Source organism: Melopsittacus undulatus, chromosome 1, assembly GCF_012275295.1.
Source record: "Melopsittacus undulatus isolate bMelUnd1 chromosome 1, bMelUnd1.mat.Z, whole genome shotgun sequence".
NCBI lineage: Eukaryota > Metazoa > Chordata > Aves > Psittaciformes > Psittaculidae > Melopsittacus > Melopsittacus undulatus.
Genome location: NC_047527.1, coordinates 58,972,325 through 58,986,906, shown reverse-complemented (window position 1 = coordinate 58,986,906; position 14,582 = coordinate 58,972,325). Strand labels below are relative to the sequence as shown.

Here is a 14,582-nt window from a genome sequence, read left to right as displayed (position 1 = left end):
GGCTCGCCCCTCTGCCACCGCCGCCGCCCGCCGGCACCTGGATGCGCGGGCCGCCGCCGTGCCCGCCGCCGCCGCGGTGCAACGCTCATGGTGGTGCTGATGAGAGCTCGGGTGCGATGGGATTGAGCCGGCGGTGATCATTTGAAGGCGGTGAGGGAGAGCGAAGGAGAGGAAGGGCTGCTCCGCTCTGCTGTGTGTGGGATTCGGGATTTTTTTATTATTATTTCTTCTTCTTTTCCTACTTCCATCCTCTTCCCGCCACTGGAAGTCCTCCCGTAGCTAAATGGAATTAGTGGAGACCGAAGCCCCTTGTGTAAGGAACAGACATGACCCATGGGCGCAGCTTCTTTCACAGTGAGTATGCCCCTCTTCCCGCCCTCCCCCGGCCGAGCTCTGCCACCGCGCTCGGGCTCTTGCCCTGCGCTGCCTCCACAACTAGCGTAACGGGACGCTCAGACCTCCGCGGCGTGGGGGTAGACTCCCCCCCGCACAGGCAGTACCCCTTCCCCACCGCCCTCCAGTGCAGCGGGAGGGAGCCGATGTCCGTCAGCGCAGTGGGGTGGGGGGCACCCTCCCGGAGGACGGGGGGATCATCGGGGCGCGACGCGCCTGATGGCTTTCAGCGTGACGGCGGGAGAGAGGGAGAACGGCCCCCGCCGTCCGCTGCGGTGCGGTGCAGCCATAGCCGGGTCTCGAACCTGCTGGCATGGGGCGAGTGGGAGCGGGGCAGCGCCGAGTGCCGCGGCGGGGGCGGCTACAGCGGGCACGGATCCTGCATCACGGATCCTGGCGGGGTGGATGCCGCTGCCCCGGGCGAAATCCTCCAGGAGAAGAGGGGAGGCGCAAAATTCATTCGTCGAAGACCCCCGGCGGCCCCACGCTGTGTGGATGGGTCCCCCTCTCCTGTCTTAGTTTTGGAGAGTCCACTCTACTGAAGGGGGTTGGCTGGCCACGGTTCCTTCCAGCACCTGTGTGTGCCCACACCTGTACAAGAACAGCTCTATGGCCAGGTGGTGCTTGTCCAACAACTCTGTCCTATGCTAAGTCCTGTCTATGCCAAGTCGCAGCCTCCAAAAAGCTGCCTGGCCAAGAGGTAAATCTCTTAATGTGTAATGGAAAAACGCACAGATCCAAAAAGATGCAAAGATGCGTAATTAGAGTGGAACTAGATAGCATGATTATAATTATACTCGTGATTAGGAAAAAAAGGGGGAGGAGGAAGACAAGTGAGAATGCAGTGAGAAATTTAATGGAAACTTCTTTAAAATAATTCCCTAACCCAAACAATCACAATGTTGTTGTTGTACCGTCAAAGCTTCCCAAGTGACAGTTTTCAATGAGTGAAGATTGCATGGTTGGTCTCTTTGGGGTCTTTTTTTTTTTTTTTTTTAATCCTTTTCTGTAAGAAGCACTCTTCTTTTTCTGTGGCTTGAAGAATAAAAAGACAAGGGGTCACAGAATAAAATGGCCTGCCTTGCCTTAAGTAAAAAAATACTGTGTTATCTGTTTCCCATAAGGCCTGGAATTTTAATTGCTTTCTGGCAATATACAGATTTTGGTGGTGCTGGCATTAATGCCACTGAATCAGAAAGCTTTCTCTCTTATTGAAATATGGGAGAAGTCAAATGTTCTTTCTATCCATCTATCCAAATGTTAGATATTATATGTCCAGAAAAAAAACTAATATCTAAGTCTCATCTAATAGATTTTGTTATCAAGATTATTTTGACTCCTTAGTAATAATCAATACTGTCATGATGATATGCAAGCGTAGCTCCCTGTTTTGGAATAACATCGCTCTGTGGCTTGGAATCATCCTTTCAAGCAGTTACAGCTGGAATTGGAAAGACCTGTGTTTTTTCTGTCATCTCGGTAACAATATATCTGTGACTTGGAGCAACTCTTTCCTCTGATTTTTTTTTTTTCATGTAGAAAAGGAGGGGAGAGCTAATAGGTAAAGGTGTTTGAAATGAACCTGTAAGAATCAGATGTGAATTGTTACTCATTGTCTAAGAAGAAATATTTCTCATGTGGGTTTTGTTTGGCTGCTGTGCGTCCTATTCTAGCTCCCATAAATTTGTGGGCAGGAAGAACATCATCAGCTGGTTCCATATTTTAACACCATTCCACATTATGCAATTGAAAATTAGGTTCTGACTGGTGAGGATTACAGGCATAGATGCTGCATATTCACTACATGAAATATAGCTAAAGTAAATGAGCAGTTTAAATGGGTGAATCCTGCATTGCCTAAGATTTTGACACAGCTGGTGGGGAGAGTCCCAGCTAGCGCGTATTTCCAGAATCCATCCCTGAGGAGAGTAAGGGCATGAATGACTGGGCAGCATTTAGACTCAAGCAGAAGATGTAGTGTTCTCACTGAATGTCTCCAACAGAAGTTTTTAACTACCAGCTCTGCCAACATCCGTCTCTGTTAGCTGAGGGATTCAAAAAGACACAGGGGCTGTGAGCCTGACCAAGAAATAGTGAATATGCTGCCAAGTCTTCATTTTCCCAGAACTAAAGCCTTTCCCTGCTTAATAAGATAGCCATCATCCGTGCCTCAAACCCTCTGTCACATGGAACAGGGTCAGAGGCATAGAAACAGAAATCCCAGTGCTATCAGAATACTGAAAATATGGACATTGGCTTCCTTCAGGGTAAAAATTGCATACAATTTGCAGTGTAAAAGCTGAAAATCATGAAAGCACTATCTTTGAAGGGGTTATGCAGGTAGGCAGTTGCTAGCCCATGGTGACTTTTGGTATGTCTTGGGGGTAAGAAGAGGAAATCATGCCATTTGATTATCTTTGTTAAAGACCACAGGTCCATCAATTCCTCATCATGGTCAACAATACAAATGGCAGGTGATCAATCCAAAATGCTTGGAATAAACACGCACTTCATTTCCACTTTAACTTCAGTATGTCTGGGCTTAATGCCAAACTAGCTAGGGTCAAAACCCCAAGCACTCCAAGAACTTATGGATCCATTTTCTTATGCTTTTGCTATCATACTTTCTTCACAAAAGCCAAAGAAGGCATGGGGGATGACAAGAAAACACTACAATCAGTGCATGATTCATCAGATAGCTAGCTAAGTCACTTCGATTTTCCAAAGCAGTCTTGTTATGACTGGCCTAAGTATTTGTCTCTTAGTCTTTTCTAGTTAAAATGTTTTATTCAGAAAATCCCAGAAACTCAGAAATTATGTCCAGGTTGAAGCCTATCTCAGAAAGGTCACATTTATTCCCAAGAGACATAGCTATCCTGTCATGGTTAGAGATGGGAGATTTCTCTTTGCAAAATGGGCTGTGGATTCCCTGCAGCACAAAGCAAACCCTCTGGACAAGTCAAACAAACTAGATTAATGAGATTGTTAGGCACACACAATGATTTACTTCACTGGGGATTTGCAAATGCTTTGATAGATGTGAAGAACCCAGCCCCTCACTTCTTCCTTACTCCCAACACTCATTTTCAAATTTTATTATACCATAATGAGAGACGTTAGTGAGTCCGGTGGCACTGAAACTTAGCAGGGCTTTGTTAAAATCATCCACTTTTCTATTATTCCCAGACTATGATTATACAAATAAAAATTGGCAAGGTGTTTTTCTCTAATACTAAAAAATAAAAAAAATAAAAAGGAAACATCAGTGCCTGGGGATTTTGTGTTAAACCCAAAAGGTCTCCTCTTTATTTGGATACTTTTACAAAGCTAAATAATTAGGACAGATCACAAAGAAACTTGTTTATACAAAATATGCAATTTTAAGATGCAAATAAAATGAAACTTTTTTACAGCAATTCTATTTAATTTGTGTTCTTCTAAGACAGATGTCTACAACTGATTTGATTGCAAGCACTATCACACTGTGACATTTAACACATGTTTCTTTTTCAGTTGTAGCAAGTCTAATCATCTTACATTTGTCTGGGGCAACCAAAAAAGGAACAGGTATGTAAACTTCAGACATTTTTTCAGACATTGTATTAGAGTTCAAAGTATGAATTTGAATTGTTAGTTCAGTTCTTGTAATTTTCAGTAGCTCACCTACTGCCAGTGTCTGTCCTTTGTTCATTGTGTTGAGTATTAGTGTGCCCGTACATGTGCAAAAAAAAAATCCAGTGGTACTTTTTTTTTTTGACAAGTTAGTGACTTGTCCCACAGTTAGACCTAACTAACTATGCCTGATTCTGTCTGTCTAAAGACTGTAAAGTACCGTCGCTTTCATATTGGGAAGTCCAGTTTGGGCACTGCACTATTTACACTTAAGATAGGTTGTTGAAGTAGAATTCAAAATCTGAAATTAGATATCATGTGTGCATTTATGCTGTGTGGGGCTAGAAGAATGTTCTTAAAGCCCAGGATGCTTAGTTTGTTGAGAGCCAAGTGGGGAAAGCTGCTAAGCACAGTGTGTGTATGAACTTGTGTCTGAATCATCAGTCCTTCTAGGCCTGAATTCATTTCAGCAAGTTAGGAAGTGTGTTGTACTCAACTTGAATACAGACCAAGAAGAAAAAGAAATGCTTGCAGAGCATAAGGCAGATCTCAGGTGGTTAAAATCATCATTGAAAGTTACCTGTCTCCCTTCATTGATCATAAGTGGGAGTCTCAAATCGCATCTCTGCACATCCTTTTAATACCAGCATAAGTATTTTCCCCTCTGAAGAAACTATCTTATTTTAGCCTATTTGTTAAAGCATGATGCCCAGAAAGTGATGCTTTATCTTCTTCAGCCTGAACAGACTCAAAACTTTGTCTCCAGGGTCTCTGCCAATGTGCAGAAAGGAGTGCAAGAGTTTCAGGGCTAGGAAGAAAGCAAACAAGAAGGTCTGACTCTGCTCTGATTCATCTAGGAGGAGGAAAGCTGCGGCTGTGATTCCTGGCCTTAGAGCTATTTATTCATTTTACAGCAAATAGCAAGAAAAAAAAAATCTGTGAACAAGAATCCAGGAATTCCCCCATCTATCTCTGTCTGGTGAATATAGTCAAGCTACTACAAATTTAAAAGTATTTATGTATTCTATCATAATTCTCTAAATGTTCTTGATTTTGTGACTTTGATATATTCCTATATTAAGGCAAGTATCTTGCTAATAGAGTGGCTTACTGAAGCCGCTGACAGGAGGAACTGTTTTATTGTCTAAGAGAGTTCAAAGTGTCGTAGGGACATAATAATTTGTGAGCTAATTATATAATGCTTAATGTGATTATTTCACAGAAAAACAAGCTACTTCCGAAGGACAGAAACCAGTTCAGTGTGGAACTTGGACAAAATATGCAGAAGGAGGCATCTTCACTTCTCCCAATTACCCCAACAAGTATCCTCCTGACAGGGAGTGCATCTACATTATAGAAGGTGACCAGCTGAAGAATGTTTATATTCAATCATCACTGTATAAAAACTCCAAGTGTTTTATTTTATTATATGTGAAGAGAAGGTAAAGCTTGTGTGACTGTGATAAATCTTTTCAAGAGACAAGATTTAGAGAAACTCCCTCCCTGTACTTTTTATTTTTTTTGTTTTGATTTGGTTTGTCATTTTAAAATTTTGTAGTGCATAGCAAGAAATACTGAAAAGTACTTGTTTTTTTTTTTTTTTCTGAAGTCACTCATATATTAGTTCAGGTGGTAAGTATGCATGATTCACTTAGTAATAAACACTATATAATTTATTCCATGATATTCAGAGAATGAAGAGAACCTAAAATGCTGTAAGATGACAGAAAAAAGAATATTTTAAAATTAGTAAAATGTGAACACAGGGAACAAAAAAGTTTTTGAATTTCATATGAATTCTTTACAATTATCATAACTGAATCAGGGATGAGGTTATAGTATAGTGTTGGAAAAATATATATATGCATATAAGGCAAAGTATAGTAAGGGAAGTCATTCAGAAAATATCCATATAGTGAGTATAAAAAATTTCCATCCGATTGTTCATGAGAAGTAAAAATAACCAGATTAAAAAAAGCACCAAGAAACAAAACCAAAGAAGAAAAGAATAAACATTAACACCAAACATAAACATAGCTTTCAAAGAGTAGACAGTTGCAGGCATGGAGGTGTTATAAGGAAAGGCTAGAAGTGGATTACAAGCAATTTAATGCAATTTCTTTTCATCAGTCTTAGCATAGTGGATCTTGCAAGGACTATTGTAAAAATGAATCAGTGGAAAGTAATGGAGATCAGATGCTGTCAGAGTTTAGTAGCGGAAAAGATGGATCAAGTACAGAATGTAAAGTCACCAGAACCAAGAAGGTTCATTCATTAGTTGTGAATACGTGCAGAATACAGCACTGCTGCCTGTTCTATCCATGCTTGGTTGGATAGAATTGTCAACTACAAACGATGGACCCAGCAATTACAGAAATAGTTATTTTACTAAAGATGCAGGTAGTACCAAAAGAGATTTCCAAAGGTGTATAGTTGATTCAAATTGAAATAGCTGGTTTAGAACCCCTCAACTAGACCCTTTTAGAAACCAGATTGCCTTTTCAAATCTAGTGTTGAGTTACTAAAATGTATTTCATAAAACGCTTTAAGGGGAACGATGGATAGTAAATGTTTTCGTTAGGAAAATAAATCACAGCCAAACGACCAAGATCTCTGAATCCCACTCTAATGTTAGGTATCCTGACTGAAGTCAGAAGTAAAGAGGTGATTATAAATCATGGAGTCAGACAAACCCTTTAAAGAAAATTTATGTCTGTCCACTCTTCCCACTTGAGTCTGAAATTTAAGCAGATGTATGGTAAATGTTTAAATTCTTTCATAGTTTAGTAATTGAGCTACAACAAAATTAAAATAAAAAAAACCCAACCATAAATATATAGGTTCAATATGTACTACTTAGCGCTATATATTTTGTTATGTTGATCCAGGTCTCTTTTACATGTATTGATAAAATTATCTTTCTGACATTCCTGTCAGGATGGGAAGAAGTAAGCCTCTTGTATCTTCAAGGACCTGAAACACAGAGATGTGTTTTATCATTAAAGAGAAAAGGTGTGGGGGAAAAAAACCAAAGCAACAAACTTTTTTTAAACACTAGTCCAGTATCTCAGGCCAAAAGGTGTTCCTCCTTTTAGTAAGAAAGTGCCTGAAAGCCATTTATTGTAAAGACCTTTGTCTTTATTACAGTAATTAAGTACTTATAAAAATAGAAGTTAGTAAGATGAAAGGTGGCAAAATATAGTTAATATATTTTGAAAATATAGTTAATATGGTGAAAGTTGGCAAAATACACTGTTGAAATAACCTGATTTAGAAGAGCTTAAATTGGAAATACCTATGAACAATTTAGGAAGGAAAGATTTACTCAATCAACTTTAATGGTGAAGATGAAATTCCATGTTGATGAGTTTGGAGCGATGTGTAGTAAAAGGAGTAATCCAAACTTAACAGACATCTTGATATAATTTATTCGAGAAATCAATCTGGCAAAATCCAATTGCTCATAATTTCTCATGACACTGATATTTTCTACTTCCTGCCCAGTCATAACGGTTTGGATTGCAGCTGGGTATTTTAAAGCCCATGACGATAGCAGCTCTATTAGTATATAATCTGATGAAAACCATGCATAATGCACAATGTATTTAACTCTCATCTTTCCATGTCTATTTCTGTCCTCTAAAAAGATCAGGAATATCTGAAGAAACATCACAAAAACAAACAGATGTAGTAAGATGTCTAAAAGTTGATATTTTAAAATGTAGCAGTTTTTAAAAAAGGCAAAAGAAAAAACATGGAAGGACAAGAAACTATTTGTTAATTTTGGTCCGTTAGTTGTCCATATTTATTCTTTTTTGCAACATATACAAATGACAATAATATAAAGAAGGCTAGCAAATAAAAACTTTTTCCCATACTTCTTATTTTCTGTGGAACTCATTGACATGAGATGTTGAAGTCAAAGGAATGGAAAAAAAGAATCCAAAAGATTATTTATTTTATTAATAGCAATATCTTTGAGGTCAGATAACAATCTATGTTGTGGATAATCCTTGCTAATCCAGGACATAAATATCAATTTTAGCATAAGACAGAAGCATCTCCATTTGCATCTTATTCCTATATTTGTTATTGAGATTCAGTATACTTCAAATAGCTTCTATCTGTTATTGAATACCAAAAAACAAATGAGGTGGACTGCCAGTATCATTCATAATAGCATTCCCACACTGCTCTCTCTCCTTTATATGTCTTAGAGAGTTCAGAAATCCAGGACTGTGTATACCATAGTGACAGCTGTATGACGTGGGTTTAAATACATATATGAACCACCAGGTTCCTTCCTGCCTGCTTGCTTTTGTTCCTGTGTTTTTTGCTATCAAACACAGTCTGGGGCAAATACTTATGGCTTCCCTCAAAAACAATTTCTACTGACTTTAGTGACCTGAGTGAGGACCTTAACACGTGGTGTATTGTAATAGTATAGAATTTCAGCTCATAATACAATTTTTCCACCCATATTATATCTTATCTTGAATGTATGCAAGCCTTTTCTAATTTCAAAATTACTTTGGTGAAGTAAAGGAGCTGGCAAAAATTGCCATGATCATAGACTGTGAGTTTCTAAAAGAGAAGAGGATTTCTGACTGTAGAGACTTCTGTCCTAGCAGTCAAAGGCATAGCAGATCAAGCTCAAACAGCTAGAAGTTTCTTTTTCCTTTTCATTTTCCTTTCCCCCCTTTTTTTTTTCTCTTCTATTTTAGTAGTAGTAATGATAATTAACTGCTGGAACAACTAGGAATTTTAAAGTCCAGATTGGATGCCTTTCTAAACAAACCCTTTAGGTCATCCAGAAGTCACAGACTCAGTACAAAAATTATTATGCTGTAAAGGAGCTTCTGGTGAGTTCTACCTGCCTTTCAAAATTCATTGAGAATTTGTTCTTTTGCTGTCTCATTTGGCATATAGAAAATAGGAAATAGCTGAGTGTACGCATTAAATTCCCTGTTGGGCCCAATTTCACTCTTGTTTCATACATTCATGACTCCAACCTGGCAAAATTCACAACTGCCTGAAATGACCGCAGCAGTGGCAGCATTAGCTTTTGCCAGACTGCTGAAAATTTGGCATGTGTGCTCCAAAGGGAAAGGAGCATAGGCTTTTGTTTGTGTTAAAAATATCTGGGGAGTGGGATATTCATACTTTACACAATGTATCTTAAGAATTAGTTTGGAAATCTTTCAGGTGAAGTACTTGTAAGATTTTGTCCATTCTTCAGTCTTTAATAATTAAATGTTGATTTAAAAATATAGGTATGGACTACAATTACTTTATGGAGATATGAAATATCCACTTTATATTTTTGTGGACATTTACAGATATCTCTCTGGAAGGCTTTCCATGTTTTAACTGAAGATCATTAGACTCTTTAATCCTAGATCTTTCACTGGTGTTGGAAAGTGGTCGTGTATCACTGCACGAAGCATCTCTGCTTGAAGTAGTTTTGAATTTCACAGAGATTTTTTGTGTTTTCAAAACAGTTTTCATCAAAACAAGAAAAGAATCCTCTTTTAAAAGGGGGTTGTAGGTGGCTTTCTTATCAGTAGCAGCTGGACATCCAGAAAGACCAAAGATGATTGAAAACTGTCAGTAATGTAGCAGTTCAAATAGATGGGGTAGGTGTAGAGTTCAATTTCTCATTTCCATGCAGCAGATTGAGACAGATTTTTTGCTTAACTTCAGCTGTCAGAGACACAGATTGAGAGGCTGATCAGAATTAAAATCCTAATTGTGTGGTTTTGCTGCAACTGTTCTACCACAAGTTGGAACCCAATGCCTTTTTTTCGCTGAGTGTAAAATCTCAAGACAGCACTTGTGTAAGATAATCAGATGAAAAATATGAGGAGACAAACAAGCATTAAGTAGTCTTTCCATGGTATTGAACATTTTTTAAGAAAGACAAAGGGAAGTTAAATATGAAAGATTATTAAGATTTGAAGTAAAGTCATTTTGTGAGATAGCTCCAATATATTTCATTTGGACTTGACAACAACCTTTACTAAACATTATAGCTACAGAAAAAGTTCTGAAGATGTCAGTGGGCTTTACCTGTGAATAAGGATGCTGGAAATGACCATTCCATCCCTCCTTTTCTGGTTAGATGACCATATTCAAATCCAGTCTGGAATAATTGCATGTTCTGGGCTTTTTGTTTGGTGGGTTTGGTTTGTTTTTCTGTAGCTATACAATCAGTATTATTAGTCATTATTCTGGACTTATTCTGATTGTGTTTCTGTAAGTTTTACCATGACCACTTCTGTACACACTTTGATGCAAAATCTGTGGCAGAAGATGTGTGTTTATACAGTACCTGATCACTTTAGTTTGTGTTTGGCAAAGAAACCGTTCCTAAAGCTGGAATATAAGTGATGATACCCTTTGTTAAAGAAGTTTTACTTTTTGCTAAAAGCAAATTCAAGTTGGGAGTCTGAATTGTGTGTTTTTATTCCTTATGGTCATTTCTAGAAAGATTTGAATAATTTTGTTTCTTACGTAGATTATTGCAAAAAAAAAACCCCAAACACCAATCCCTCTAATCTTTAACTCTATATATTGTACAAGTTGAAACAGAGGTGCGTTTAAAAGCACATGATGATAAGGTGCATGGATGCGTGTAGAGCACCCCTTCTTCCCTTTGCCCAGACTTTTGTGACCACCACAGTCCACAGTCAGAGAAACACAAAACTGTTAGGAGAAAGGACCTCATCCTGTTTGGACTGCCTTGTGGAGCATGCTGGGACACAGGCAGTACTTATACCCAAAATAGGTCAGGAAATGTTCATTGGCCTTAAGGCTGATTGATAGATGCAGTCACACATGTACAGATTAACTCCTGTCACCTTCCCAGTCAAGAGGACAGACACAAACTAGTCGCAGTAAATGGTCCTTGACTGATACGAACCACTACATCATGCCTAAGAAAGGGTTTAGGCTATTCTGACTGGTATGGCCAAAATGATGCCAGGAGATGATTTTAACATTTACAGAGTGTGCACTGTCAGTAGTCCAGACCCAAAATTTATTCCCCAGCCTTATTTTTAGGTGCAGAAACAGTGATAATGAATAGTTATTGCTCCATTTTGAAAGCAGAGCACCGTCTATACATGGGAACTTTGTGGGGAAGTAAGAATTCTTTCTTGAGTGCTTCCTGAGCTATTGTGATTCTTCCTGATTTTCTAGCAAGAGCTGAGGTTTGCTAGGAAAAACTTCATCTTGACTTTGTTGAAAAATAAACAAAAGCAGAGAAAAGAAAGCTAGACTAATACTCTGGTTGTAAAACTAGTTTTTGACGTGAGATTCAAAAAGCTACATGGTGGTAGTTGAAACTGCTTTTTTTCTCTTTCACCAAATCAATGGATCTTATGCATAACTCTCTAGGTCTGATTCTCTCTTACCCACAAAACCTCCTTTTATTTTATACTGAGGCTGTAATCTGCTGTAGGGCTCCTTTTCAACACCAAAAACATATCAAATTACTGAGCTATAACTCAGAAGGGGGCCTCATGCCCATTGTTATCACATATTACATGAATCTTAGATTCAGAAAGGACCCATTAAAGGTTTAGTAACCAGCCAGCACTTAAAAGCTCCTGTTGGTATGAAATAGAGCAGTGAAGGCCTAAATCAGGTAATCTATAAAGGACAAATGTGTTATGTTAAGGGGGTAAGACTTTTCTGAAGCAGGTATCTCTTGTTGCCGTGGAAAGCAGAGCAGCCATGTACTGTGTGGTACATGTCTGACACAACAGTAGCAGAATTCATATCTACTTCACAACATTAAAACATTACAGTAAAGCTTTAGGTAGGTTAATAGCATAATATCTGAACAGTTAATGATTTTCAAGCATTAACGAGCATTCTTAAGATTACTTGAAGAGTTGTCAGGATAGAGTTTTTGATACGTGATTCTGCTGTCCCTAGGTGAATGATGAGTAGTTTTCAACAAATCTTAAATGGAATAAAAGCATACAAAATATGATTCCATCTTGAAAGGTCTTAATTGCTCTCTACTCCCCTAGTATTACTTAGTTGAAATCAATATTTGGTATAAAAATGTGAAGGCAAGGGTAGAAACTTTTCAATACCATTAATTGATGGTGTCTTCCTATTAGTCAGTCTTTTACTATAGTATAAAAGATCTAAATTGGTCTTCATACTGCACCAAGGGTAGCATGGATATTTTCTTTATAAGCTTTATTATCTGATTTTAATTTTGTAAATTTTTGTTTCATACTTTCAAAGTATTTTCATTTCCATAGGCTGTGAATTTGGTGCAATTATATGTAAAACTTTAGGTTTTGATATTTTGCTATTGAATTTGTATGGGCACAAAAGTCACAAGTTTCCTGTAAATTGGTAAAAATAACAACCAGCCAACAGTAAGTACTTCCCTAAATGTGAATTCCTTCAAATTGAGAATAGGAAGTAAGGTTTCTTTCTTACATTAAATTCAATACTTTAATAAATATCAATCACCCAAACATATTAACATTGAAAGCAAAGCTATTAAAATAATCTTCTCAAATAACATTTAGTAACTTCTTCAATGTTTTGTATAAAATAAGGCTGTATTTATTTGTATGAAATAGATGTAAATGTGATCTGACTGTGTGCTCTTCTGTAAAATCATAAAGTTTACCTAATGTCTTCTTATTTAGTCTATTTTAAATATTCTCTCTTATGGGGGTAGTGAGCTCCTCCCAAAAGATCAATTTAAACATATCAAAATACATGCAAGATCTAGGTTCTTGTCATGCTAATAGTTCTGCTATAATTCCTGTGGAAAGGCATGGACAGGTGCTGCTGCTGGAGTTGCAGCAGTTTCCATGTTACGCATATGCACTTGGCTTGGAGTTTGATCTTGCATGTTTTCATGTGAAAAGAATGATAATTCAGGCAAAGGTCATAACAATTTTAGGCTCTTCTGTGTAAAGTGTAGGACATGAATGATCCCATGAGAGGTGCAGCAGGCAGTGATACTACAAACCCTTGTCTTAGCAGGCTTTGTCAGCAAAAGCCTATACTGCACCATGATAGATCATGTCTAGAGACACTGGAGACATACTCTTTTGCTATAGACAGGATTAAGCTATAGGAGCAGCACACCCCAGGGGTGCTGCATCTGTTAAAATTTGTAGCAAAACCTTGAGTATTTTTTTTCTCCTTTACTATAGTTCAACCTGTAATTTTATTGCTTTATACAGAAGATGCCAGGAAATACTTGTTTTAGAGATCAGTCTGACTGCCACTAGCCTTAGTATCTATGAATAGACATGGGTGGTTTATGTCTAATTAAGTGACCGTTCTAAAGTTCCTTCAGGGTTTGCAGAACGTTGTTTGCTCTTTAGCTAAACATTAATTTTGCTTAATCCTTATCTGGTTTCGTAAGTGAGAATTCATTACATTCGTCCTTATGTTTCAAAAGAGATGGTAAGCAATTCTGCGTAAAAACAATTACACTGAAGCTTGTCATTGACTGCAGTACATACGGAACAGAATTTGCCCTTCTTACTATAGAACAGTTCTGATAATATTTTTCTTCATCTTTGCAAGCATTAGGTAAAAAAGCATTCTGATTAACATTCCACACACCCCTAAATATAAAAAACCACTGTTTTTCCACATGCCTAAGTTTCTTAGAAGCCAATAGTTTCTAAACTGTATCTTGTTTTACATCATAGATATCTCTCTTAGTTTTTCCAAGAACTTCTGTCATGAGCACTTTTTAAAAGGAAAACAATAGACAAATAAGCTGATGGTGTAAAAAAATCTATAAAAATACAGAGGTACAAATAATGAGTTATTAAGCAAAATATTATAATACATACAAATTTGATATATCTGGTTTTCTTTAATTCTGTTTTAGGTTTGAAAAGTCTTGGTTTAGAAAATAAAAAGATAATTTTGTTTTCACTTCCAGCTGCCCCTAGACAATGCATTGAACTACGCTTTGATGAAAAATATTCCATAGAGCCTTCTTGGGAGTGCAAATTTGACCATATTGAAGTACGAGATGGACCTTTTGGATTTTCCCCAATCATTGGACGTTTCTGTGGACAGCAAAATCCACCTATGATAAAATCCAGTGGCAGATTCCTATGGATTAAATTTTTTGCTGATGGTGAGCTGGAATCTATCGGGTTTTCTGCTCGGTATAACTTTACGCCTGGTGAGTACAAACCATCATAGTTTCTGAAAGAAAAAGCTTAGCATAGTAACTTTGCTAATGTTGTAGTAGTGTGCTGTTGAATGATATCTTTAACTGGGACTATGTTTATTATCAAGGAAAGTGTTAGCAGGTAGGAAAATTATAGAAGGTACATATATCTTTTGCTTATTCAAGTAAAGCTTATCCAAAGAAGACATTTGCAAAACATTTATATCCAAGATGCATATATTCAGCTTCTGCAGTGTTTAAAAGAATTGTTTTCAATTGAATTCTATTATAGAAAATAATTCAAAATGTTTCATGGGAAGATGTGTGTTTTATGCTTGATTGTTACAATGTGCAGCTATTCTCTTAAAATAATTACTGATAAAGTATTCTAATAATAAAA

General features: G+C 37.6%; 1 protein-coding gene across 1 annotated transcript in view; it reads left to right on the top strand.

The window, feature by feature from the left end:
* Positions 1-326: 326 nt before the first annotated feature.
* NETO1 (neuropilin and tolloid like 1) overlaps positions 327-14,582 on the top strand; it is a 67,191-nt gene continuing 52,935 nt past the window's right edge. Inside the window, exons 1-4 of the mRNA XM_005153448.3 lie at positions 327-354; positions 3,907-3,960; positions 5,228-5,365; positions 13,946-14,194. Coding sequence (XP_005153505.2) covers positions 327-354; positions 3,907-3,960; positions 5,228-5,365; positions 13,946-14,194 — 469 coding nt within the window. The remainder of the gene's footprint in view (positions 355-3,906; positions 3,961-5,227; positions 5,366-13,945; positions 14,195-14,582) is intronic.